The sequence below is a fragment of the Ptychodera flava genome, chromosome 6, assembly GCF_041260155.1.
Source record: "Ptychodera flava strain L36383 chromosome 6, AS_Pfla_20210202, whole genome shotgun sequence".
NCBI lineage: Eukaryota > Metazoa > Hemichordata > Enteropneusta > Ptychoderidae > Ptychodera > Ptychodera flava.
Genome location: NC_091933.1, coordinates 190,248 through 218,038, shown reverse-complemented (window position 1 = coordinate 218,038; position 27,791 = coordinate 190,248). Strand labels below are relative to the sequence as shown.

The 27,791-nt window shown below is 36.5% G+C and overlaps 1 protein-coding gene across 3 annotated transcripts in view; it reads left to right on the top strand.

Moving 5' to 3' along the window:
* LOC139134524 (ubiquitin carboxyl-terminal hydrolase 19-like) overlaps positions 1-27,791 on the top strand; it is a 231,910-nt gene that overhangs the window by 135,297 nt on the left and 68,822 nt on the right. For all 3 annotated transcript variants that reach the window (XM_070701382.1, XM_070701381.1, XM_070701383.1), the window contains exons 11-15: positions 6,285-6,418; positions 10,732-10,824; positions 13,197-13,262; positions 23,042-23,152; positions 27,649-27,759. In XM_070701382.1, coding sequence (XP_070557483.1) covers positions 6,285-6,418; positions 10,732-10,824; positions 13,197-13,262; positions 23,042-23,152; positions 27,649-27,759 — 515 coding nt within the window. The remainder of the gene's footprint in view (positions 1-6,284; positions 6,419-10,731; positions 10,825-13,196; positions 13,263-23,041; positions 23,153-27,648; positions 27,760-27,791) is intronic.

The following is a 27,791-nucleotide window of genomic DNA, read 5'->3' as shown; positions in this document are numbered from 1 at the left end:
TGGTAGTACGGAGGACAAGAATACATGGAATATTCACTGCTGAGATTCAGTGTTTGGAAGTTAATCATGCGGGAAATTAAAGTGAGTTGGTGTTGACTGCAGTCTTGCTTGCCGGCAGGCATGTACGGGTAGCTCAAACTCCCAACTGAGACGGCTGACATTAACCAGGATACCAAGTTGGCTCAAAATGCACTCCAGGACTGGCCCCCAGTTGTCCTCTAGGATGTCCCAGTTCACTTCCAGGACAGGTCCCAGGTCGCTTCCAGTACTGGTCTGATGCAGAAGCATACTTCACCATAACTGGGACTATTATCATTGTGGGGGAATGCATTTGCATTGTCGGAATTGAATGCACTGTAAGGAACAAAGTAATAATATATGCTAGCAATAATCAGCAGCAATAATATACGACAGGTGCTAAAGATACTCAAGGCACAATGTCATAATTTGAATCATTGTCAACCAGATTGTGATCACCTCAGACCATTAAAAAGTACAAAAACTCTGGTTTAGTTCCACAGCAATCAAATTGTGCATACGTCAGGTAAGCATTACAAATATGCTGTTCATTACAACTTAGCCAATGCTAACTAGCCATTTATGCAACCCCGAAATTTCGGGGTAAGTTAATATGCTAAGCCGGTCGAAAGGTGTGAATCACGTACACATCGATAATACCTAAATCAAACGACTAGAACAGCATTTGCATGCAAGGCAGTGTGTGGAAATAGCGCCCATTTCTCCTGTGAAGTTTGATTGAGTATTAGTTTTGTCACAGCCCCTCGCTCCCCGAGGGATTGTGGTTTCGTGAAAGTTATTGGTATTTCGAAAGCCTGACACGGCTTGGCAATTGCGATGCGATATCATACAACAGAAATCTGAAAAGACGTTTCGTTTTGCCAACACCTGGCACAAAAGCTGAAAATGGTTGAAGTCAGTTCAACATAAACACGGTCACTCCACAAAAGAGTGGAATGACCGTGACTTACAGTCTTCGCTTGACTTCTATAGCTTGTAGTATTGACTGCTACTAAAATTCACATTTTGCAAGTTATAACTCCTACTTTGTTTCAGCCCGTACTTATGACATACCTTAGCTGCAACTGTAATACCTTACCTCACCTCACCTCACCTCACAAGACAGACAGAGAAATTGTCTATGTATTCGACTAGAGTGCATTGCATCCCGATGTAGCCTCGCTAGTCACGATCGTATTATCAAACGTTTGAATCAGACCAGGACTTTGATCAGGAGAAAATCGTCATGAAAATTTGGCCCATTCCTGAGGTTGCTAATTCAGCAAGGTAATTGTGAATGTCTCACACTTTGCAAATACTCCCAGCAGAACATTTACATCAAGCAGTGGAGAACGAATTCAATTTTTAAATACCCCAAGTGCAGGTAAAGCTACATCTGAATCAATAAATATAAAAATACAAAATTGAAAGTCCCTAAAAGACGCCGATTTTATGCCTGTGATAATGCGGGGGCTGCGGGCCTCGAATGGAAAGATGTTCATTTAAAGTCGTATATATAAAAAATTTTGATTCGGACTTTAATTTACTTGAATTTGTAGTGATTCGGACTCAATATTTGCTGCACCAAAGCGCGTAAAGTGTAAAACGAACGCTTCATCATAATTTTGAATACGATCTGCGGACGGCAGTGGGTCACGTGGTCCATGCTGCTTATCTCCTTTGGCGGAAGGTTAGATCATGTTTTGTCTAAATAATGCGATCAAAATATCGCAAAATTTGTTAACATTTGATGGACATTCATGAATTCATGGAGCATGAAAACGTGTCGAAATTATTCCTCAGGTAGTGATTCGTATACTTTTTACAGAGCTCTCTTTTACGTTGTTAGCCTTTTCTATCCAAATTCGATTATGTTTATGCCAGCATAAACGCTAGAAGGGAGGACTGTGTTCCTTTTTGAACATAGCTTTACAAACTACAATTTGCCGATGGTACACATTATTTTTGAAAAGTCCCCCTACGCTAAAAACACAATGAGAGTGAGTTACTGAAGAACAAGGATATCTCTCTCTGCGAGTTGTGGCTAAAAAGGCAACCTACGCCAATATCGTAATCCCCATATTATGTAATCATCGCAGACGTGCCTTCAAAATGACTCAGCTGAAACAGTTTTGTGACGTACCATCGTTAATTTTTTAAAGGATATATGTCACTTTAGAATCATATCATTTCATGGCCAAAACAGTGACCATGAAGTTCCAATTTTCATTTCCACATCAACGTCGGTATTTTAGTCCTGTTGGTGTAGCGTAGCCTCCGTCGATTTTAAATTTCACTGAACGAACGCAGCGAACAATGATTGCTTCCTTTCTCCCTATTTCTCTTCGTCTCTTTGCCCCTCTATCTTTTCTGTCTACGTATATATACACAGTCGCTGTCATCATATGTCCATGCTGTCACACACAGAATCTATCTATCCACGGAGGTGATCTATCTATCTACTAATTTGTCTGTCTATTTATCTAATGCTATATCACAGTCCCTCGTGGGCTATTCAGCTCTGGGACTATTTGCCCTATAGAAGAGTGTACATAAGCGAGAAACAACTCAAGTCTGGAAACAGAATGGCTATAAAAACCACGCCATGTCACATTCCGTGTCCCATTTCACTGTGAAAATTGGCAAGTTCATCTATCATGTAACCGTCGATTGTTCCCTATCATTCTCAAAATTCATACCTGCTACTTAATTTGCTTCAAAAACGCTCCTTTTGTGTGATTTTCGGCCGAATTCGACGGACACATCGTCAAAACATAAGCGTTGTACATTCGTTCGCTTCATCGTTTGTCAACTCTTCCACGCGAGTTGCAAATAATCTACCATGGCGTGACCGACGATGAAGTCAAAACATTGAAAAAAGTGCCCATTGACCATTAATGCCAGACAGATGTTTACATTTTTTAAAAGCAGAGGGTATGCAGCATCAAAATATCAGCAAATATAATTGTGCCGGGATGTTACTTCACTACACTGCCAGTTATTGATGCTATGCTCGGAAAAAGACCCTTGAGGGTCTATGGCTCGGAGAAGTGTTTTAGCATTCACAACAGAACAAGGTCAATCGACACTCTTTAACAACAGTAAAATTGCGCACATGCACACATCACTCATATGAAAACATAGCTTTTACTAATGTTTTATGGCTGGGACGTGTGCCTTCGCGGTAGGTGCAAGTATAGTTCAAAAAATGGAAAAATTCCATGGAAATATGCCATGTAAATTTCCTACTGTAGTCTTACACCATGAAGCTAGACACGGATCTGACTCTATGCTAACACCGATACTTTGCACCACTGTATATGCCGCTGATGATATATACACGTCTGGGTACACATGGTCAAGTGCCAAGAATGTATGTACTCTAGCATTGCAGTGATTCACAAATAAAACATAATCTCACCAATACTATAATCATGGAGGTCCCTTTATTTCTTCCATGATGTAGGTCAGTTTTGTTCAAGGGCAACCAGAGCAGAAGGACGGTGCTAGGTTGTCAAAGTTTCAATGTACTACCAACAGCATGAATGGCCCCGCAATCTTGCTTGCATTTTCCTTAAGTGAGGACATGATTAACTGCTATCTCATAACAAGAATCACTTATATGATGGTTTAAATTCATAGACTGTAGAGAAAACACACACTCTTAAGTGCTTTGTTGAAAGTCTATAATCATGATGCGTCTTGTCTGTGGTGACATCACGTACAGGAACCTAATCAGCAAATACGTATTCCCGGCCCAGGGAAGTCCCATGATTTGTGCGCAGTGCTAACTATGGCATGGACATGGTGCCATAAAAAACTGTGGCAAATGCAACAATTTTGTATACATCCTCTGTCCTGGCACAAGGCGACTATCTGCATCATTATTATACAAAAATATAAGACATGATTGGTGAGGGAATTTGAACAGTGTGTTGCAAGTAATGCGCCAAAACAAAAGTCGATTATGGTTGATATCTCGTCACCCCAATGTGGAGTGCCTGTGATGATGCATATATGTGAATATTGAACGCCTGTGATGATGCATATATGTGAATATTGAACCATAAGAGTTGTCATGTGAATGACCTTGATTCACCATTGTGATTCCAACATGCAACTTCCTGTATTTTCGGAGTGGCATATAGTTTCAAGTTTCTATAGGGACCTCTCAAACATTAAGTTCTATATAGTCCATAGACTGGACTATTTTCTAAGGAAGGTCATGGATTATATATTTGTATCTAAACTGAACTAAAACTATACATCTTATGATTGGCCAGATACCTCTGCACGTTCTAGTAGTACAGTTCACAGTTTGACTACAGAGAAAAGTCTGAAAACTGTTTCAATGTAAAATGGAAGCTTTCAGGTACACATAGGTGAAGAATTTCCAAAGGGTTGCTGTCTAGTAATCACGCCGTACCTGGTATAAAACTATGTATGAGGTCTGATTTATGTAATCCGCACCAGGTTTGCACCAGGCACATACTCAAGAAAGGCACTCTGCGCAAGGGGTTTGCACAGAGCAGCTGCGCCACCCTTTGCACGTGCACCATACAATCTGAGCCATTTTACATTGCCAGGGTTCCTTTTGAAGATGTTGGCACCATTCTTCAACTTAAAACAGTGAATAAACACTTTGTTTTGCCAATTAATGTACATCAAAAAATGAAAACAAATGTGGTATACATTATATTTTGTCCTTGACTACATTCAACAAGAGTAATCAGATTCTGTGGTCCGATGACAGTTCTTACTGCTGTGTTTTGAGCATATTGTAATCGCTGTAATTGACAATTTGGCTAGCCATACTGTAAAGCATTGCAATAGTCCAGCTTTGATCATATAATGGCATGGATGAGAGTGGCACAGGAATCCTGTGACAAGTACTTCCTGATGCATTAAATTTTGTGACGAGGGAAGTTATCATGGCATGGCAGGTAGTCCTGATGTGTTGTTTGAATGCATGATTGTCGTTAGAGATTACAAAAATGTTCCTAGCAGATGAAGCAGGAAGGATAGCACTTGACTTGAACAGATGTTGATGTCAGTGAGTGACAATAGTGAATGGTTGAATTTAGAGTGAATTACTTCTGTCCTGACATCGTTCAACTTACTTTGAGTCATCCAATTTATAATGTTGACAGCGTCTTGAATGGAAGATACAGAAGAGGAAATATTTGATTTCTTGAAAGACAAGTACAACTGATTGTCACTAGCGAATTGATGAAATTGAAGTCTATGATGGTGGATTAGCTGACCAATACAAGCAATAAAGCTATAAAACTCCCACTTGGTAACATTTTTAAATCACATATTTTTAATGCCAACGGTCGATATTTGATGTGGCGACTGTGCGCGGATCGCGAGATATCGATAAAAACATGTCATTTCCCGAGCGTATTTTTCACATCCCGAAATTTCAGGATTGTTTCTGATTATGACCCGAAACCCCTCGAAGGTTTGTTGTTGTGCTGATTGATGATATTCTAGGGAGTCAATAATAAGTTCGAACGACGCAATTTTACCTCCCACTGCGAAGACTTTATATACAGCATTATGTAAGTTTTTTTAAAACTTCTCCTTAGTTTTTGTCGTTTTCATTATTCTTAGTCAGTTCTATTATATTTTTAACCAATACAACATAGATATTAGTTTTTACGTGTAAAATATTAGCCGCCTCTGATGACTACATTTTGTCGTCTGCCACACAGTTAAGCGTGGTTCCATACATAGCCGCCGCGTGCCGCGTGGTATGCGTGCATACCACGTGGTGGCCGCTATGTAACAACCGCACGTTTCTGTGCTAGTCACCTATGTGAATTCTGGTGGAAACAGCAAACTTTGTTTTCCGTTTGTTCGCCAAGTCTTACTGACTCCCACTGGGCATGACTGATCACTGACGCGAGTTGTACTGCTGCGTACAACAGCGTCAGCGTAGACTCGTACTCAATAGTTTAGTTGACAATGGCACAATGTTCGGAAGCTGAATTTAGGTGAGCCACCAGAATTCAAACTTTACTTTTTTGAGGACATGTTTTTATCGATATCTCGCGATCCGCGCACAATTACCACGTCAAATATCGACCATTGACATTTAAAAAATGTGTTTTAAAAATGTTAGCAAGTGGGAGTGCCACTTTAACTGAAAAATATCAAAATAAATTTAAAAGCATTAATATATATTCATTCGGGATAAAATATATGATTGATCTATGGGCTCAACCCTAGTTTGATAATAAGATCGTTCTTTTTCTTTTCAGATCCTGATTTTAGGGAGGAAATTAATACTGATAACCCTTTGGGGACAGGTGGTCATTTGGCATTGTCTTTAGCGGTCCTCATGAAAGTGTTATGGTCTGGTAAATATCATTCCTATGCTCCATCCAAAATAAAGGTAAGACCATATTCATATGTAACAGTATACATAGTCAGGTGGCTTAACAAAAATATCGATACACGGATGACAGAAGTGCCAAATTTGCTAGAGAGGTTCGCATACATGTGTAGATCAAAATTAGCTATTGCTCCAAAAATTTGGGCCACCGGAAAGGCTCGATGACGTCATAAATTCAAAATGGCCACCGTTATATTGCTTAAAATGGTAAAATACTGCTAATTCAGGCAGTTTTCAATATTATTTTAAATAAACTGACACAAACATCCAAAATTACAAATACAACATAAAATTGATGAAAATTAGTTATTGTGATGACATCATAAAGCCAAAATGGCCGACCAAATTCAAAATATCCCCCATTATATCGTGTGATAATGTTCAATTACTGTTGATGAAGCCTGTGTCCAGCATTTTAGTGCCTGAACTGAAATTAACACCCCAAATTACAGACAAAACATACAATTGATGCAAAGTAATCATTGTGATGACGTCATAAAAACAAAATGGCAACCGAAAGTTACAAAATGGCCGATCATAAAGTTCACTATGCTTAGTACAATAGTCCATTTACGTGACAAAATAATACTTTTGTGCTACAATAGTTCTCTTTTTGGAGGATGTGCTGGCCTAAAAAAGACCGTTTCGTCAGGGTTTTATGAACAAAGAGAAGACTTTTTTGACTTTTGAAGCTAGCTTACCTTGCTTTTTTGCAGCTTTCGTGAATTTTATGAATAGCGTCTTTGCCTTTCGTTTTTGGTATCGTTTTGCTATTTTGAAACCAAAAGAATAAAAAACGCCAGGAAGAACATAAACAGAAATTCGAAGATTAAACAAAAGCAAGAACTCTGAAAGATTCTCAGATTCATAAAAAATCTTGCAAATCAAAACTTACCAAATGTTGAAATCAAAACATCAAACAAAAGCTTAAAATTTATTCCCACTTCGAAGTGCTAATACAGAAAAATTGTCCTATCAGATATCAGCAAATCTATTCGCATCATAAGATTGTGCAATATCATGAGAAACAAACGATCAATTCATCAATCAATCAATCAGACATCTGTTCTAAGATAAATCCAATGTCGATACTACTAACAGCGGAAAATCCAAAATTGTAAAACTGTCTCGAAGAAACTTAGATTGATAGAGGAAATTCCATTCGCAACCCACATCAGAAAGAACATAAGTCTAGCAGAAAAGACTGCTGTGAACAATCTGTCTAAAAACAAATAAATCACAATAAAACCCATCAATAAAGTTAGAGGCACAGCAATTGTGAATACGACAAATGACATTAAAGAAAGTTATAGACAGCTGCGAAATGTACACTATTCTTGTACATGTTAAGGCAAGACTTGGCGACATTAACTATACGGTGGAAATTGTACATGATATCGTTTATCAGTGACAAGAAGATCATTGACAAGGTGATTTACAGTTTCCCCATTCCCATAAGTAGAATAATTTGTACAACATGATGGTATCTCCTGCCAAACATTTTCAAAACCCAAGCAGAAGGAACAATCATCATCCAACGTCTCAATAGAAATGGTTGCTCGAGCCCAATAAACCAAATTTCGGAATTTCTAGACTTTGTCATAAAACCAATCATGCAAAGACGACTTACATATATCAGGGACACAAAAACTTTAATAACTAGTTAGAATCAATAAAAATACAAGCAAACTCAATTCTGGTAACATTAGAAGTGTTATCAATGTAGAAAAATATACCAAAATGAAGCCATAAATACAGCGATCGCAGCGTTGGACTCTGAAACATTACCAGCCAACTGATACCATACAAAAATCCCACCAACAACGTATTTGAAAGCCTTACTGTCGATTATTCTGAAACGCAACATATTTTAATTCAACTGAGAAAAATACAAACAAATCTATGGATGAAGCATTGGCTCACCAGAAATAGCTGATATCACATACCATGAAACGGAGAAAACTATATTAAATCCCAAATCCGGTCAAATATTCGTATGGAAACGTTTAAAAGGTAACATTTTCATGATTTACACAGGAACAGAACATAAACTTATAACATTCAGAACATTTGTCGAGGAGTGCAACACCCTGTACCCTACGTTCAACTTGGGAATTCATAATTGAACATTTTATCGACAAAATCTCATACCCTGACCTTGTGGTCTTCAAATGCCAGAGACACAATCGAGAGAGGGCTCGACTGTAAAACCAACGCAGAACCATCTGATGATATTTATCTGTCAACAACCTTCAAATGGTTCATTAAAGGTGAATTACTCAGATACGTTCGCACATGCAACAACAATATGGACTTCATAAAAAAGGTCAATTTCTCAACGCAAAAACTTCAACAACGAGATTACAAAAAGAAAGACATAACTTCTATAAAAAAAAAGTTAATGTAACAAAACGTCAGCCATCCTTCATCAACAAAAATAAGAGTAATGATGTAACAAAAACCTTGTCAGCACAACCTCATCAAAACCAGCTAATCAAACAATGTGATAAGAAACTGGAAAATAATGAAGGATGATTATATGCTGGCCATGGTTTTCCAGAAAACCTATAATAACGCATAAAAGAAAGAAAAAACATACAAGATATCCTCCTTAAAGCAAAATTCAAACACAAGGAGAGTACAAATGAACGGTCTGAGCAACAATTCACGCAACAATCATACTACAACATAATGATCTTAGCATCTCTCTTTGATGGCTACCATCAAACTAAGCATGTTGGAATACAAGACCATTCAAGTGACTGAAGAAGGGACCTCTCTTTGGCCGGAAATGCAACTAGGAGGAATCACCAACATTAAGCCTTTTTTCTGGGACCAAGGTCACATTACGAGGGTCAAAACACTATCGATTTATTGGTTTCTCACCATGTTTCCCTATCAAGAAACCACATTGATCTACTCACTATACCGTATCATAAATAAGGTTGAACCAGTGTGTGAAGTTGCCTTCATTTCCTTTTATATCGATTCGATTTTTCAAACAAAGATTATTGTTTAATAATAAATAATCTCATAAGAGTCTGTTACTTGTGTTGAGCTTATTGGCCAAGTTTTGGTACATTTATCTTTTATTTTGAGTTTAAGGAATACTAATACACAATTGTACATTACAGTTAAACTATCATTTTGTCACGTAAATGGGCTATTGTACCAAGCATAGTGAACTTCATAATAGGCCATTTTGTAATTTCGGTTGCCATTTTGGTTTTATGACGTCATCACAATAATTAATTTGCATCAATTATATGTTTTGTCTGTAATTTGGGGTTTTAATTTCAGTTCAGGCGATAAAATGCTGAAACAGGCTGAATTAACAGTGCTTTAACATTTTGAACAATGTTACAGAAGACATTTTGAATTTGGTCAGCCATTTTGGCTTTATGACGTCATCATAATAATTGATTTGCATCAATTTAATGTTTTATTATAATTGAAAATGCTTGTGTCAGTTTATTCAAAAAAATATTGAAAACTAGCCGAACAAACCGTATTTTACCATTTTAAGCAATATAATGGCGGCCATTTTGAATTTATGACATCATCGAGCCTTTCCGGTGGCCCAAATTTTTGGAGCAATAGCTAATTTTGATCTACACATATATATGAACCTTTGTAGCAAATTTGGCACTTTTGTCATCCGTGTAACGATCTTGCTGTTTTTTGTTGCTAAGCCACCTGACTAATATGCTCATTCCATTCAGTGCACTCAAAGACTTCTAACTGCAAAGTCATATTAATCTTAACAGGTTTTGTGGTTTCGTTTATTCAGTACCAATGGCCTCCGGCCAAGATGTACAAACTTCAATAGAAAACAATACAAATCGCTAGTTAACAAAATTACTGATTCAAAAGAACACATACACATACATATACAAGGAATCTTAAATATTTGCCAAGTGGGCAACTCTAGCAATCTCTTCCCTGCGTTTTGTCGCGAAAAAAATGTATCTGCTCAACTTCCTTAGTGTAACGGTATTTTGAGATGAAAGGAGGGTCTTAAATTTATACATAACAGGAGGATTAAAGTAATCAGGTTTTAACTGATATACCGGTATAGTTAATATATGGTGGATCGACACATTTGGTGTGCATTATTTGTGTACTTAACAGATCACCATTATCGGGTGAAGTGAAAACTTACCACAGTGAATTTGATTAAAATTTGCACACATTGCTGCAATGCAGCAATGTAATTTGTGCATTTATTGCAAATTGCCTATCATTCTTTAAGAAATCTCTGAATGATCAGAAGTAGGATTTGAAACACCACTTGTTTGTTTTTTGTTCTGTAGAATATTGTGGCTAGCAAAGCCAGTCAGTTTACAGGATTTGCACAGCATGATGCCCAAGAGTTTATGGCTTTCTTATTAGATGGTTTACATGAGGTAAGTGCATTTTAGTAGACAATGTTAGTGTAGTCAAGATGATTTCAGACACCTACTATTAGGTCAGTCTTCAAGCAGACAAACTGAGTTACATTACACATATTTATTTTAAAATCTTCCCTCTAGCAAACTGTCTTTATGCTTTCTTGTAATGTTTCAGAGATGACACCTGCAGGATATGAATAAATGTAAATGTATACTTTTTGAGGAGTGCAACAAATTGCACTCAATGTTTAAAATTTGCTTTTTTAAATTCACTCAGGGGTATGTAAAGGAGCAAAGTTTTTAACCAAAATATCATGATACTAAGATGACCTTTGACACTGATATACCAAACATTTCTATAAATCAATACCTTCATATGATACACCCTTCATATTAGATGGGATGCAGCACCTAATGGTGCCACATCCTGTACCCCATCAATTATGCACATGTATAATTCTGGTCTAGCCACGAGAGCTAGAGGTCTGATTTGGGTGGACAGGGATGATTATTGGAGCAAAGTATTCCGCCAAAATGTCACATGATGAGGATAACCTTTGACCTGATTTAACAAGTATGTCTTCGAATTAGTAACCACAAGAACTACTGCATTCATGGTTAGTGGGATGAGAAAGGAATCTGAATAGCTCTATATCATGTACCTCATTTGTTATGCAAATATCTAACTAATGGCAAGCCAATACAGCAAGAAGGCTGAATTTTATGTTGATAGAGATACCGTACTCGTCCGAGTATAAGCCCCCGGTTCGGCAACACTAAACAGCTGTAAAACTAGGGGAGGGGCTTATACTCGAGCAACCCCATGTTATCTGGCACGGACGCATAATTTATGTTAATTTTATGCACGATTTTTTTTCAACACCACTGGATCTTTCTGTCGCTTTCAAAATCGACTTACACATCCAAAGAAACTGATTGTACAATCTCTGAATACAGAAGTGACATTTTTCAGATATTCAAAAATCCCCCCAAACTTGAAACAAAGACGTCATGTATGCTGCTGATCAACAGTAATGTGAACAGGCATGCATTGCCTACACAGAAAGGCAACTCAATATTCCAGTATCAAACTGTCTACATCTCGTGAAAACAACAACATAGCAGTGAAAATTGTAATAGTCACCAGGAAAAGTCTTCACAAATGAAAGGATAATTGCTTCAAACAAAAGAAACTGCATTTTTCAAGCTTGAAAACACCGTGGCTGTGAATGAAAATGAACAATAGCCGACGTGAGTGAGACTATTCTATTTAGGTGACGGGGTGAGAAGGGTCAAAGAATCAAGATAGTACTTGGAAAACGTGTCATTTTCCGTACGATTCTGTCAAGGGAACTCCAGTTTCCTATTGTTTTAACATCTTGTAATGGTTTCTTTATTATCTAAAAGTAATTTTGCCAAGTTAAATGACCAAATATACTCTCCTAACCTTTCTGTATTTGAGTTACACTAGGGTAGGGGCTTATACACGGATGTAATGCATTTTCTAAAATCCTCTGAAATCAGTAGGGGGGCTTATACACGAGCTGGGGCTTATACTCGGACGAGAACGGTAAGTATTGGAGCAAAGTTTTTCCAAAATGTCACTTGACCAGGATGACCTTTGGCCTCGATTTTACAAATATGCTCATGAAAAGTAACTACAAGTGCTACACCCTTCAAATTTGGTGGGATGAGGCACCTAATCATGCCACATCCTGTACCTCATTAATTATGCACAATGACATGTATATTTCCAGGCTGGCCAATAGAGGTCTGATTTTTTTGTCTGATTAGATTGCTTTAGCCTTGACAATGGTACTTTAGCGTTAATCATCATTAATATATTTAAATGTGCTCAAGCAGTAATTGTTGGAGGTTGGTACTGTGAAATCTCCTGCCCTCTGGTGTGAGGTGACAAGTTCAGAGGAACGAATCTGCTTGTCGAATTGGTAAAAATGGTACTCCCCTTGTATCAACTTGGGGGATCTAGAAATGAAAGTGCTCTGGAATCCCTTTGTGTATCCACTCGATGATCGACAATTATTAATGACATATATTGAAAAGAAAATATTTTATCCTTCAATATCCAATGAAAAGTACAAGACTTTGTTTTGAATTTATAATCTCTTGAAAGTTAGTTGTTTACTCGTTTTGTAAAGCTGTTTAACTGAATTCCTTCAGCTGTTTGATAGCCAAGTTTAATCCAGACCTTTCTCTCAAGTGCTTACACATGTTTAATTGTGTCCCAAAAAATGTCATGAACTCTGAGATACGGTCAACCAGGGGTTAATGTCCTCTACAGAAATGCTTTGAGACAAGTCCAGGACATTGAAAGCAGATTACTGAATTCAAAGGCAAAATTTGACTGTTCACCTTTTCTTTTATAGGATCTGAATAGAGTGAAGAACAAACCATACATTGAAAACAAAGATTATGATGGCAGACCAGATAAGGTAAATTACTAACCATAATGAATTATTAGAAACCATTTTCTTGGCAGATTTGGTGTCCGATGCCACAAGAATCTGTGTTTCATGTGTTCATCTATCCTTTTGTAGACTGATTTAGTTCCAGCCGTAACTCAAAACTGTTCATCAAAATGTTGTACAATCTAGTATGATTGCCACAACATTTGGTACAAATATTCCCTATGATATCTTTATGTAGATTTCTTGTAAAAGTGTTACATTTTCGAGTAAGTTTCATCATAGACCCTCGAGAAAAACGGGACAGGCAACTGCGATAGAGAACAAAGGGGCTATGGGATTAGCAGCGTGCGATCCTACTTGGAATAATTAAGAGGTGTTAATGGGTCGGGGATGGAATGAAGCTGGACCCGATCGACTGCACAACGTCGGTTCATAGACACGTGCATGCGGGTATACGGTAATAATGTTTTCGGATTACAAGTTATTTCGGATTACCCACAAGCCCATTTTTAGAAAGAAAAGTGTTACAACTATTTTGAGAAGAATTCGTCAAAATGGTTTTAAAGTACTTTTTACATATTGGTAGCGAGATTCGATGCAACTAGAAGTCTGCAGGGAGTCAGTATAAAGTGACAAAGTTTCGAATAGAAATCCGAAACACATATCACTGCAGTTCCAGACTTGACAGCAGTTAACATCACAGAGTTGTTTACATTCCACAATCGTCCGTGTATCTCCGAATTTTCCCTCGTTTTTGCAGTTTTTTAACCGTCGGAATATTTTCTGTGTGAGGTGTGTGCTGCATGATTCGGTAAAATATGTATTTTAACTACTGAAATGTTGTTGTTTGAAAACTGTGAACGGCCAAATTTGCGAGGACAGCGTTCAGCTTTGTGTAAATGCATGTCTACCTTACCGCTTCTGACTCCACCAACCATTGTAGAGTCCCGATTTATCGCAAAGTTTCGCCTGACAGCGAAAGTCAGTGTTAAAAATTTATTTTCTATTACTTTGCGGGTGTAGACATGTGTAGTATATCCAAACTTTTGTGTTTCTTCAGGCTAAAACAGTACCAAAATGTTAAAGGTCGTGTATTTGAGCTTTGATGGAGTAGTCATTTTTTGTGTACCCTGATTTTCGTCAAATTTTGCGTGACAGATGAAATAAAGGTCAGATTTTCGTTTTGCAGGACTGGGGAAGTGTAGACCTGTCTAACTTGTAAATGTTTGTTGTTATCGGAGATTTTTATGGTAGGGAATGTAAACTTAAGATGTCGATACCTAGCAAGAGTTTTCTGTATGGTCTATGGCTAAATGTACACTGTTTTTATCGTCTGGTGTTTTCCTGTTGGCTTCGACTAGAATCCAAAATGTGATCTTCATCCTTACCAGAACATTCACCATGACTGGTATCAAAAAACCCCTCAAAATTCTCTGTGTCATTACTCGGAACATGCCACGCAAAGGCAAAGTGTACATATTCAGAACGTCAGTTTGATCGTTAATGAGATTCAGTGTTAAGTACGAAGTATTGTTGTCGGGACCGCTTGGCAAATAAACTTAATATATTCCAAGATAGATCGCACAAAGAAACCACAGCAGTTGCCTGTCCCGTTTTTCTCGAGGGTCTATGGTTTCATCTTAATACTTTTTTTTATGACAGTTTCAAATTTTGGTATGTAGTTGCTTGTTCAGCTAGTCAAACAGATCTTGACGTTTGCTTATTTGAATTTTAAGGATTTTGATTTGTTTTGGCTTCAAACTGTTGAATTTGGAAGAGTCACCATTGTATTTGACAGGCATTTCTAATGGATTCAGTGGGCTAGCGGTCCCTGTCGGACAAAGTCAAGAACAGGGATTTGTGGATGTGGTTGATTCCATATGTGCTTCTGTCCTTTCAGAGCTGTATCTCTGACATGACTCGACCAATTTGTGTTGAATTTGGTATGAGGACAACACACTATGCATCCAACACACTATGCAACACACTATTCTCTCCATGGGTTTGAAAATTAATGTGGTGCCTAATTTGCATAAAGTTAGCATATATATTTGCATAACATTAGCATGAATTTGAATAAAACTTACCTTCGTCAAATGAAGTTTCCTACAGCCTGGCATGTCACTTCACACAGTTGACAATAAACACTCAAAAAAAAAAAAAAGAACAACCACTTATAATCAAAATATGTGTTGTGTTAATATAGTTAACACCCCTGGAAAATAGCATTTTTCACAACAAATACTTTTGGAAAATTGCTTACAGTATTCCTTGAAAATCTTGGAGTACAATGTTATGTTATGTTATGTTATATTTATTTATTAAAGTGTCATGTGTGGTCTTAAACAGCTTGGTTGCCACACCCAGCCCCAAGGGCTTACAAGACACTGAAACAGTAAATAAAGTACATAGATATGAATAGCTCGAAATGTAATTTAAGTATAAGAAGCTTCTTGTCTCATTGAAAATGCATGATAGACATAGGATGCCAATTGGGATGGCATGTTGCTCATTAGAAATTTGAGTTTCTGTTGTACATCAAATGAATCAAATACAGAGCACAAGTTTCTGGCTTTAAAGAGCAATTGTTTCCAAATAAAATTGTAAACCGTGCAATCAAAAATAAAATGGAGCTCATCTTCTACTATATTTGGACAAAAATCACATAGTCTTTCCTCTTTAGGCACATTCGTGTAACGCCTAGTTTCAATTTTCAGAGGTAAGATACCAACTCTCAATTGTGCTAAAAGTGATCTTTTTGATCTAGAAATGGGAAATTGTAAATATTTCTCCATTCCATATTCCGTCTTAAACATCAAATATGTACGCAGTTTGGGCTTTTCACTCAGTTGGGATGTCCAGTTACTAATATACAACGTTTTTAATGCATCTTTAATGACAGGAATACTACAAGCCTCTAAATTACCAAATTTTTCCTGCAAACCAATTTCTGAAAATAAATCAAACATATCTTTAGCCCAGTTTTTATATTTTAAACTGATATCCCAAGTAAAAACTTGCTTAATCATTCTGTTATCAGGCATAACTGCTAATCTATTCCAGAGTCTTACCATGTTCAATTTATTCCTCAATAGACAAGGGTCCCAACCCATATCTCCATTTATAGCAAGTATAGGGGCAAATTTGTGGACGCCAAGAAAATATCTAATCCCTCTGTTTTGAATTGACTCACATTTTGAAGAGAAACGGTAGCCCCAAATTGCAGAACAGAAGTCTAAAATTGGAGTAATACAAGAATGAAATAGAGTTGTAAAAGTGTTATATCTAAAATCCTTAAACATGTGTATCTTAGAAATAACTGTTCCCAAAGCTCTACCTGCAGCACTTGCTAGGGTTTCAGCAGTCACTTCAAAATTTAAGAACTGATCCAAAACTAAACCCAAATATTTATACTGAGAAACTACGTCAAGATTTGTACCACCAAATTGAAAAATAAAGTCTGTTTTCATTTGTCCCATATTTTGAAAATGAACAATTTGTGTTTTGGACTTGTTCATCATCATACGCCACCTTTTGCATCAATCTTGTAGATGGTCAATCATCTTTTGTAAATTTGTCTCATTTTCAGCAAGCAAAACAATATCATCGGCATACAACAGAATATTAATTAATGAGTTACCAACTGGGATACCTAAAGCTAAATCATTAATCTCAATTGCTAAATCATTGATAAAAATAGAAAAAAAACGTGGGGAAAGTACATCACCTTGTCTGACTCCATAAGTTGTTGCAAACCAAGAAGTAAGGTTTCCGTTTACATTAATACATGATAAAGAGTTACAATACATACTTTTAATAGACTCATAGAACCTCCCATTAATATTATTTTGCAACAATTTATAGAACAGTAAGTCCCTGTCAACCCAATCGAAAGCCTCTTTCATGTCAACAAAAACTGAAAAAGTTGGAAAATTTTGAGCTTTTCTATTTCGCATGATAGATGTAAGTATATAAATATGGTCAAGACAAGTTCTTGTTTTTCTGAAACCATTCTGTTCGTCAACTATTATTTTTTCTAAATCAAGGTATTTCGTTTATTTAAAATACCAGAGTAAAGCTTACTAATGTTAGACAATAAACTGATCCCCCTGTAATTTAACGGGACACGTGGGTCAGACAGAGAACTTTTTGGGATGGGTTTGATTACTGCCTTTCCCCACTGTGAGGGCACTCTACCAGAAGTAAAACAAAGTTGGAAAAGTGTTATTAAGAATCTTAATCGCATGATCATTCTTTAAGATCTCGTATGGGATTTTATCTGGACCAACTGCCTTGTTGCATTTAGAGCGATTAACAACAAAGACAACTTCTTGTAAAGAAATATCACTATTCAGATACACATTAAGACTTGCATTATTTGCTAGATACATTTGTTCACACTGAGCTTTAGCACCGATGATTTTTGTATAAAAAGAATCATCGAAAGTCGATTCATTCTCGATATCAGATAAATTATACAATCCCTCAAAATCACTTTTCCATTTATGTAAAACAAAATTAATATCATTAATTATCATACCATCGTCACCATAAACTTCAGAACGAATGTTCTTCTTACACCTAGGTCCTATCTTATTAATTTGGTTCCAAAATTCTGTTGGATTTGACGCATTTAAATATTTTATATTAGACATCAACTTACGATTATATTCTCTCATGGCAGTTCGAAAAGTTTTATCAAACTTTCTTCGTGCTGTCAAAAACTAGTGTTTCAAAACTAGACCAACTCTTTTAGAACAATGACTAATCAGAACTTTACTTTCTTATTCCCTTAAATCTTCCCAAAGAGTGGAAAGTTCATTGACCAGAATGAGTGAATGAACCTTGATGTACAATTTATTCCTCAGTCCTTGAAGGGTTTGTTAAACTATTCTGCTAAAATTATAAAAGAATTACCATGCAAAAACTTCAGGAAAATGGCACATATTATATGAATAAAATTTTATATACAAAATTTCCTGGAACACGGTGACAATTGAAGAATTCTCATGAAAATATTAGAATTTCGGTTTGGGTTTATTTTTAAAGTAACAGCCCTGTTGTTAATTCTCACAATAACAGCCAAAACACAATATATATTAGACACAAAACACATTGAAGTACGCAATACAAAACAAGATAGGTGATGATGTGTGAAGCCACTTTCTCTTTATTACAAAACCAACTTCATGATGTAATTAAAGGTATACAGTCACCTGTAATCCAAATATGTCCATATATGATCAAAGGGGCATTCCTTGGTATTCAAAATGCACATATGGGGGCGCTGTTTTTAAAAAGCGGCCACCCGCTTAAAATCTGTCATTGGTTAGATTTTCTCTTTCCATGGTAACTGTGGCAAAATTGGAACAGGTGACAGCATACCTTTAATAGTCAAATTGAAACTGTTGAGAACAGCCTGGCAATTTGTATGAACTATCAATCATCTTGTTAAAATACGCAATGGACCGGCAGTGTACTATGCACATCACTTCATGATCATCTGCCTTCAAGTTGACCGTGATTGGCGGGTGACTATGCATACTGTACAGTACATTCACGCGTACCATTATAGTGCAACGCACATGAGCCTACTGAACTTTGAACTTTCATAAATCGGGAAGTTTTTCGAGAGAACAATTCAGGCCGTTGCCTTCCAAAATAGTTTAAATCCACGCATTTACTGTTCTCTTGTTCCTTGATACGTTTCATAAACCCAGGATCGTATAGCGAAGCTTGACCTTGCGAATGCTTCAGACTTCATGGCCGTTTTGAATGAAGCTTATGAGGACTGGCGGGAGTAGTTCGCATGTTTACATTGGCGGCTGGAAAGGTCACGACATAGGACTAAGCAATTAAAGTTGCCAATAGAATCGTCCGTTGCAATTCATAACTTTTACATTTGTTTTTATTCAGGCAAGACACTCCAGAAGGTGACTATAGTCAATCGTCTACTAAACTTTTTTTCATATTAAACCCGCTAAATTATTTGATTACACAGCTAGTGATAGATATCTGAACAATTTCAGAAGGTAAAAAATATTTAGCCAGTCAATTTCGCCAGCTGCCAGCTCTTAATGAAACCCCTGACTCTGGTTTGAAAATGTTTGTACGTCTGGTAAGAGGGACGCATTTTTAGCTCACGTGTGTAAACACGTGGGCTAATGTCATAGCGATGTCTGTCTGTCTGTCCGTGTGTGTGTGTGTGTGTCTGTGTCTGTGTGTCTGTCTGTCTGTCTGTCTGTTTACACGATAACTCATAAAGGCCTGAACGGATTCAAGTCAGATTTGGTAGGCAGGTACCATATGCTGTTTGCAAGAGCTGATTAGATTTTGGTTAGTGTGGCTTGCATATTAATGAAGTTATGCAATATCGTTTTTTCCGTACAATGGTTTCCCTATGGAGACAGTAATGACAGTGTAGACATATATCAAGAAATACTGCACAAAATTTCATGAAACTTTTCACAGATGACAATCTCAGAACATTATCATGATACTGTGAGTGTCATTTCAATTACCTGCTCATTTGCATATTTAATGAATTTTTGTTATTAGTGACATAACTCTGAAATTCCTGCACCTAACTTGATGATACTTGCAACAAATATTGATCTGATATATATCTAATTATGCTAAGAAGCATTGGGCAGTGTCAAGTTAATAAATAGCTCATTTGCATATATTATGAAGTTTTGTAATTAGTCATATAACTCCGATATAATTGCACCAGATGTGATGAAATCTGCTGCAGATACAAATCTGAGTGATATCTAACTCTGGTGTAAAGTATGTAGTAGTGTGAAGTTAATTAAGGGTTCATTTGCATATTTAATGAATTTTGTAATTAGGTATGTAACTCTGAAATTACAGCACCCAAGTCAGTGAAATCGGGTACAGATATCGATCTGATAAATATCTAATTGTACTGAGAAGTATTTGGCAGTGTCAAGTTAACAAATAGCTCATTTGCATATTTTATTAAGTTTTGTAATTAGTCATATAACTCAAAAATAACTGCACCGAATCTGATAAAATCTGCTGCAGATACTGATCAGAGGGATATCTAATTGTGGTGTAAAGCATTTAGTTGTGTGGAGTAAATTAAGGGTTCATTTGCATATTTAATTAACTTTGTAATTAGTGATATTACTCCAAAATTATAGCATTAAATTAAATAAAACTTGCAAAGATGTTGATCTGATAAATATCCAATTGTACAGGGAAGTATTGAGCAGTGTAAAGTTAATAAATAGCTCATTTGCATATTTCATGAAGTTTTATAATTAGTCATATAACTCTGAAATAACTGCATCAAATGTGTTGAAAACTGTTGCATATACTGGTCCGACAAATCTAACTTTGTTGTAAAGCATTTAGTAGTGTTAAGTTAATTAAGGGTTTATTTACATATTTAATGAACTTTGTAATTAGGTATGTAACTCATATAAACTCATATAAGCCATTAAGCATTTTTAATTCAGCCAAATACTTATTTGCATATTTAATAAACTTTCATAATTAGATAAATATATCTGAATTGACTTGACCAAAGTTGATGAAACTTGCATGTACATTGAAGATACTATGATATAACATTGAAAGTCATTAAGCTATTTCACTTCATCCTATTCCTTATTTACATACTAATGAACTTCACTAATTAGGGATATACATCTGAATTGACTCGACTGAAGTTGATGAATCTTGCAACATACATTGAAGATACTATAAAACAACATTATTGACAGTCATTTAACTTTTTTACTTCAGCCAATTCCTAATTTGCATATTTAATTAATTTTCCTAATTAGTGATATTTATCTTTCTTGACTAGACCAAAGTTGACGAATTGCTTTTTACATTAAAGATACTATGATACGTCATTATTGAAAGTCATTTAACATCTTTACTTCAGCCAATTCCTAATTTCCATATTTAATGAGAACATTTCAGTCAATTTCTAATTTTCATATTTTAATAAACTTTCCTGATTGGGGATATATACTTGGATTTAGAATTAATCTGTGCTGAATATTATTCACTATGTTGATCATAACACTTTCAATGAAGTTGCAAACATGTGGCAAAGGTTCAAATTTACACATAACTGCAATATAATGAAACGTGAGCATTTTCAGCTCATATCTGGTTGAGGCATATTTATGTGTTTTCGCCATGAATTGTGTTGAATTAAAACTTTTTATGGGATCTCAGCAAAGTTCACAAAAAAACAATGATTATCAAGTGTGTACTCACTACGTTACCAGCGGCAGCAGGAGAGTGCTGCTCGATCATTCAGTTTCACACTCATGTAATCACTCACGTTGGCATCTCTGTCAGCATGTAAAACAATGCTGGTTTCGTTGACCGAGTATGTACATGTATTACATGTGAAAACAGGCTTCTGGACTGAAGGTCTGTCTCTTTGGTACGCATTCCGGTATGTGAAACGGTTTACATTTACGGCAAACGATAGCGAGTTTCACACATTTTGCCAGACAAAGCTCTGGCTGTGTTATCACACAACGTTTATTGAAAAGATGGGCTTTACGCATAAAGAAACATTTTTCATGCGGCAAAATTAAAGTCACTTTGCCATAGTGGTGGCAGAAAGTTTTAATGTGGCTCCACAAATTAAATGTGGCGCACGTGAATTTTAATTTAACAGCAATATCAAGTCTATAAGTACTGCAACTCTCAAAAATATTTGAGTGGACTGACATCCTCACAAATGGACATACATACATGCATAGATAGATACATACATACTGGTACATATATACAGACTGGCAATAGACACTGGACGGATACCCATCCCAATAGCTACTATAGATTATAGTTTATAGTAGCTGAAAATAATGAGCAGCAAAAGTGTACACTTTGTGAAAATGTCAGTAACTGTGAGTTGGAATTTTAAATGTTGGTGATATTTTTCAGAAACACAACCAAAGACCTCCAAGGCAATAAAAAGTTGTCTTCTTGAATATCACTGCTTGATTGATTACCAACTATTTACATAAATTCCATGCAATACAATATCACCGCTTAATGAATGGTTCTACTCCGGAATAAAAAGGACGCGATGCGTTCTACAGACTCAGTACGCCCAAATAATCACGTGATCCCGGTACAAACAAACCACATGTGTACTAACGCGTATGGAAATACACGTACGTCTATGCGCGTTTGCGCACATGGCTTTGTTTGTATCGAGGTGGATTGGAATTCCGGGTTTGGCCTATTACCAACTATTTACATAAATTCCATGCAATACAATATCACTGCTTGATGAATTACCAACTATTTACATAAATTGCATGCGATACAATATCACAAGAAGACATCTTTACCTTGGTATGGTAGATTATATCTCTAATTTTGATGTACCAGGCTGCATGGTGTTGTATATATGTGTGTGTCCATTGCAACTGTTGCCAACCTAAAATACTTCCCCTTGGTATGTGAAGGACCATGCATCAAAATGTGTTCAAATGCACTTGACATAATGATTATGTCAAGCTAAGGCCCATAGAAACTATTAAATGTTGTATGTACATGTACACTCACTCTGGCGTGCCACATTGAATCAAATGTGAGCCATATGTCATTGATTGATGTTTATTGCAGTGGTATCCTTGACAGATGATTGGAGTGCATGTGTCATCACAAGTTTTTCTCTGTGGAAACTTGGATATATGTAGGAACTTTGTTTTTCAGTCTGAAGATAACGTAGTGTGTATATGCAATACAGTGAGTTACCTTTGTTTGACTAATGTCGTGTTTTGATTTTTTATGTTTAGATCATAGCTGAAGAGGCCTGGGCAAGACATAAAACACGAAATGATTCCTTCATTGTTGACCTTTTACAGGGGCAGTTTAAATCAAAATTAGTGTGCCCGAAGTGCTACAAGGTAGGTTAGATTTTAACTTTAATGTTAACATCTAAACTGGTGTTGCTGTGCCTATTATCAGTTTGGGTCATTTCCAAAATTGGCAACGCTATACCATAATAATAATATGTTTTTCCTATCATTAGCCAATCAGTGGCCAGCGTGCCATCAGTAAAAATAGTATTTCCTGGCAACCTCCACATGCGTCCCTGGTTATGTACGCTATAGAGTGTTGCACTCACTCTTGCTATAAACTCCTCCGCCGCACTGTTCACATAATTTTTACATGTATTATCGTAGATCTGTGTCAAAAATATTGTCAGTTGTGAAAGAGGGGTTTTGTCAAAACACTTGGCGTTGTGCATTTCTTGGGAATACGAATGTTGTTTGTGAAATAACAACTAATCATGCCGTATTCTATCATAATCTTGAACAGTTGTGTGGCCACTCTGTCAACATTCATTTTCAAAATCGCGTACCATTGTTAGTCTGCATTGGACAACAAAAAGTTAGGTATCATTTTAATGCTTTGACATCGCTCTTACTTCTAGCAAAATGCCATGTGCATACATACACAAATAACCTTGGAAACAGTATTCTAATAGAGCTGACAAACATCTCCAAAATGATTCTCGGTACTTGAGAGCAATCCATAAACTGGCGGTAGAAATGAATCGTAAATATCTCGACTGTTTTTTCCATTACTGGACTCATTGGTGGCCATAGTCTTGTGCAGAACAAGTGGATCCTATTGACAGTCGAAATTTATCAACTTTCATGAGAGAGAGGCTTAGTAATAAGCGGCCAAAAACTGCCTTTCACTCTTGGCAGGTAATTTGTGACCCTGGCGTGACCTCTACTTTATTAATGATGTAATCAAGTCGATGATTGGCTTATAGTTGGAATACATTATCATAATGAGTCATCAATTTTGGAAATGACCCGGACTGATTATGTTTCTGCCATGTAAACAGTGCCAACTAATTAATTCCAACGAACATCGAAATATGGCTTCAGTTGAAAAGTTTTTAGCTCCCATAGCCATATGTATATATGGCAATGGAAGCTATTCTTATAGGCTAGGGAACTGTCTGTATGTCTGTATGTCTGTATGTCTGTGTGTCTGTATGTCTGTATGTCTGTCCGTCAACATCAAAAACTCCAAAACCGCTGCACATTTCATCTTGATATTTGGTGTGTACATGGATGATGGGCTGTAGATGAGATTTTGTTCAAATGAAGTTGTCATTGCCAAAAATATGCAAATTAAGTGAAAAAATGTAAAAACAGTCAAAATTGAAAAAACTCAATAACCACTGAGCAGATTACATGAAAAATTAGCATGTAAGTACTTTGGGCTGACCTGAAATGATTGTGCACATCTTGGGTCAGTATCTTGGACTTGCTATTTTTCATGAATTTTTTTGTAATTTACTCCCATTTTTGGTCAAAAAATCTTCTTCTCTGAAACCACAAGTCCGATTGATTTGAAACTTGGTATGGAAGTGCATAGGAGTGACCTTTCCCAAATTTGGCAAATTGTGGTGAAATTTGTATATTTTTAGTTTACACGTCCATAGACTCCCATGTATAAGGCAGATCTCCATAGACTCCCATGTATAAGGCCACGAAAAATAAAAATTTAGTTTCTCATCGTACTCATATTGCAAAAAGGATGCAGTGACACAATTTTTAGTCCCCATGGATGAAGTCCGGTGGGCTTATAGATTGGGTCATGTCCGTCTGTTTGTCCATCTGTGAGTCCATCCGTTCACGCAGATATCTCAGATATTTTGACAAAATGTCATGTGACCTCGATGACCTTTGACCTCAAATATACATATTTGTCCATAACTCAATAACCACAAGTGCTACCACCCTTCATATATGGTATGATGAGACACCTTATGACGCCACATATTGTACCTCATTAATTATGCACATATCTAATTTTGAGCGAGCCAATAGAGCTAGAGGTCTGATTTTTTTTGTATATAGGGATAACTTAGCAATACAATTTTTTTGACAAAATGTCACATGACCTCGGTGACCTTTGACCTCAAATATACATATTTGTCCATAACTCAGTAACCACAAGTGCTACACCCTTCATGTATGGTATGATGGGACACCTTATGACGCCACATATTGTACCTCATTAATTATGCACATATCTAATTTTGAGCGAGCCAATAGAGCTAGAGGTCTGATTTTTTGTATATAGGGAAAACTTAGCAATACTATTATTGACTAAATGTCACGTGACCTCGGTGACCTTTAACCTCAAATATACATATTTGTCCATAACTCAGTAACCATAAGTGCTACACCCTTCATATTTGGTATGATTGGACACCTTATGACGCCACATACTGTACCTCATTAATTATGCACATATCTCATTCTGAGCAAGCCAATAGAGCTGGATGTCTGATTTTGGTATATAGGGATAACTATAGGAGAGAAATTTTTTGACAAAATGTCATGTGACCTCGATGACCTTTTACCTAAAATATATGTTTATGTCAATAAATAAGTAACCACAAGTGCTATGTCCTTTGTATTTAGTAGGATGGGAGACCTTATGACAACACACGCTTTACCTCATTAATTATGCACACATTTAATTCTGGGCAAGCGAATAGAGCTAGAGGTCTGATTTTTTGGCATTCAAAATGTCATGTGACCTCGATCACCTTTGACCTTGATTATACATATATATGCATATCTCAGTAACCACAAGTTCTATACCCTCCAATTTTGATAGGATATTAGACCTTAAGATGTCACATCTTGTACCTCATTTATTATGCGCATATGTATTTCTTGGCTGGCCAATACTGCTAGAGGTCTGATCTTTTTTCCCGATTTAGAACCATAACTTAGACATGCCTCATGTGTTTCAAATTGGGAACAACGACATAGTCCTATGTGCCCATAGATCTCAACATATACACTACAGTGATACTTCTTAATGACCACATTTCCCTGCCCCATCAAGACTATTACTCCTATTACAAGTGGGGACTATGTCATTGTCAATGACTTGTTGAGTTAATGGTTGTATCACAGTATTCGATATTTCTAATTCTGTATTTTTTCCACTTTATATTCTGAATAAATACATTAAACATATTTCACTGTCTCCAGTACATTACATTTAAGTATTTTCACTTCATGCACTTTATCCCTTTCACACATGTTCAAATATCCGACCAGAGAACAAACACTAAATAGTCCAGGATGGGAGCTACGGTGTCATTGACGCTATTTTTTGTAAGTTGTTCTGTCGGAGATGCATAGCTGTGTGGGTAGTTAGGTTGATTTGTCATCTGTCATCAGCTGCCTGTCATCCATTATCAATTTTGATTTACAGCTGATGCATGTTGTATCCAAATGTGCACTTCATCAATCTGTTGCTTTATACCAAATATCCAATGCATTGACAGTAATGTCTGTGTCTACACTGAAATATTCTCTCCTATTAACATTTTTAAGGTACAAATTTTGTAGTGACAAAAGTCTATGATTTGTCCTTGTAGCTTGTTTTGAATGAGGAATACAGACTGTTAGATATACGTTGTATGCGAAACTGCAGCTGCATGTACTTTCACATCATTGGCAGAAAATACAGGGTAAATTGTAAGACAGATAAATCACCAGATATTCATGAATTTTTTGTGTCATGCATATTTCATGACTTATTAATGAATTTTCATGAATAAAACAAGTTCACCTGATGTTTATGAATTTTTGTTTTATGCACTGCATTATTCATCAACATTATTCATGTCCAAGTACTCAGACTTTTAAGTCTGACTCTGTTTTGAAACTCGAAGTGTGTGGTTTGAGATACCATATATACCTGGCTTTGGCTCCGGTAATCCTGCTTGCAGCTTTAATTTTTCATAAAAACCCTTAATGACCAAAGAATATTAAGCAGAATAATAATGGCTGATGATTAATTAATCGTCATTGTCACCAGGTTAAGGTGCATGGAATCACTGACAGTTGTTTGAAAAAGTCTGCAAGTCATCTAAGAGCAAAGCCACACACCTGATTTAGCTGTCCTCTGTAATTTCATTCCATGACACTTGAATTACCCGTGTGGCAACTATATTTCCAGAAGTTAGTAATCTCAAGGCAATGGGTGGTTGTCTTGGAACTAGGAACTACCATTTATTTCAAGCCCTGATCTTTTGTATGTAAAAACACTCAATTTTCTAGGGATTAATCAATACTGATTTGATCGCATGATGATAAATTTTGCTATTTGCAAATGGTGTGTTCAAATTTTCTCAGTTTGAGCTAAACATTTGTATGTCAAACCACCGTCCCTCCACCCACGGAGGGACGGTGGTCAAACTTTCATAAACATCAAAAGAGAAAACTGTGTTATTGGTAGCCTGACAAATCTACAGAAATCAGTTGTTAAGTCACTGGTCAAGAACTCTCACACTTTATATTTTGTTAAATATTGTAAGTGGCAGTACAAATTTCTTCTATTATAATTTCAGGTATCCATTACATTTGACCCGTTCATGCATTTATCAGTTCCATTGCCCAAAAAGAAGAGGCAACTTGCAGTCTTCTTCATGGCAAAAGAACCACACAAGAGACCCAAAAAGGTAGGTTACTTTGGTAAATTTATTGTATCAAA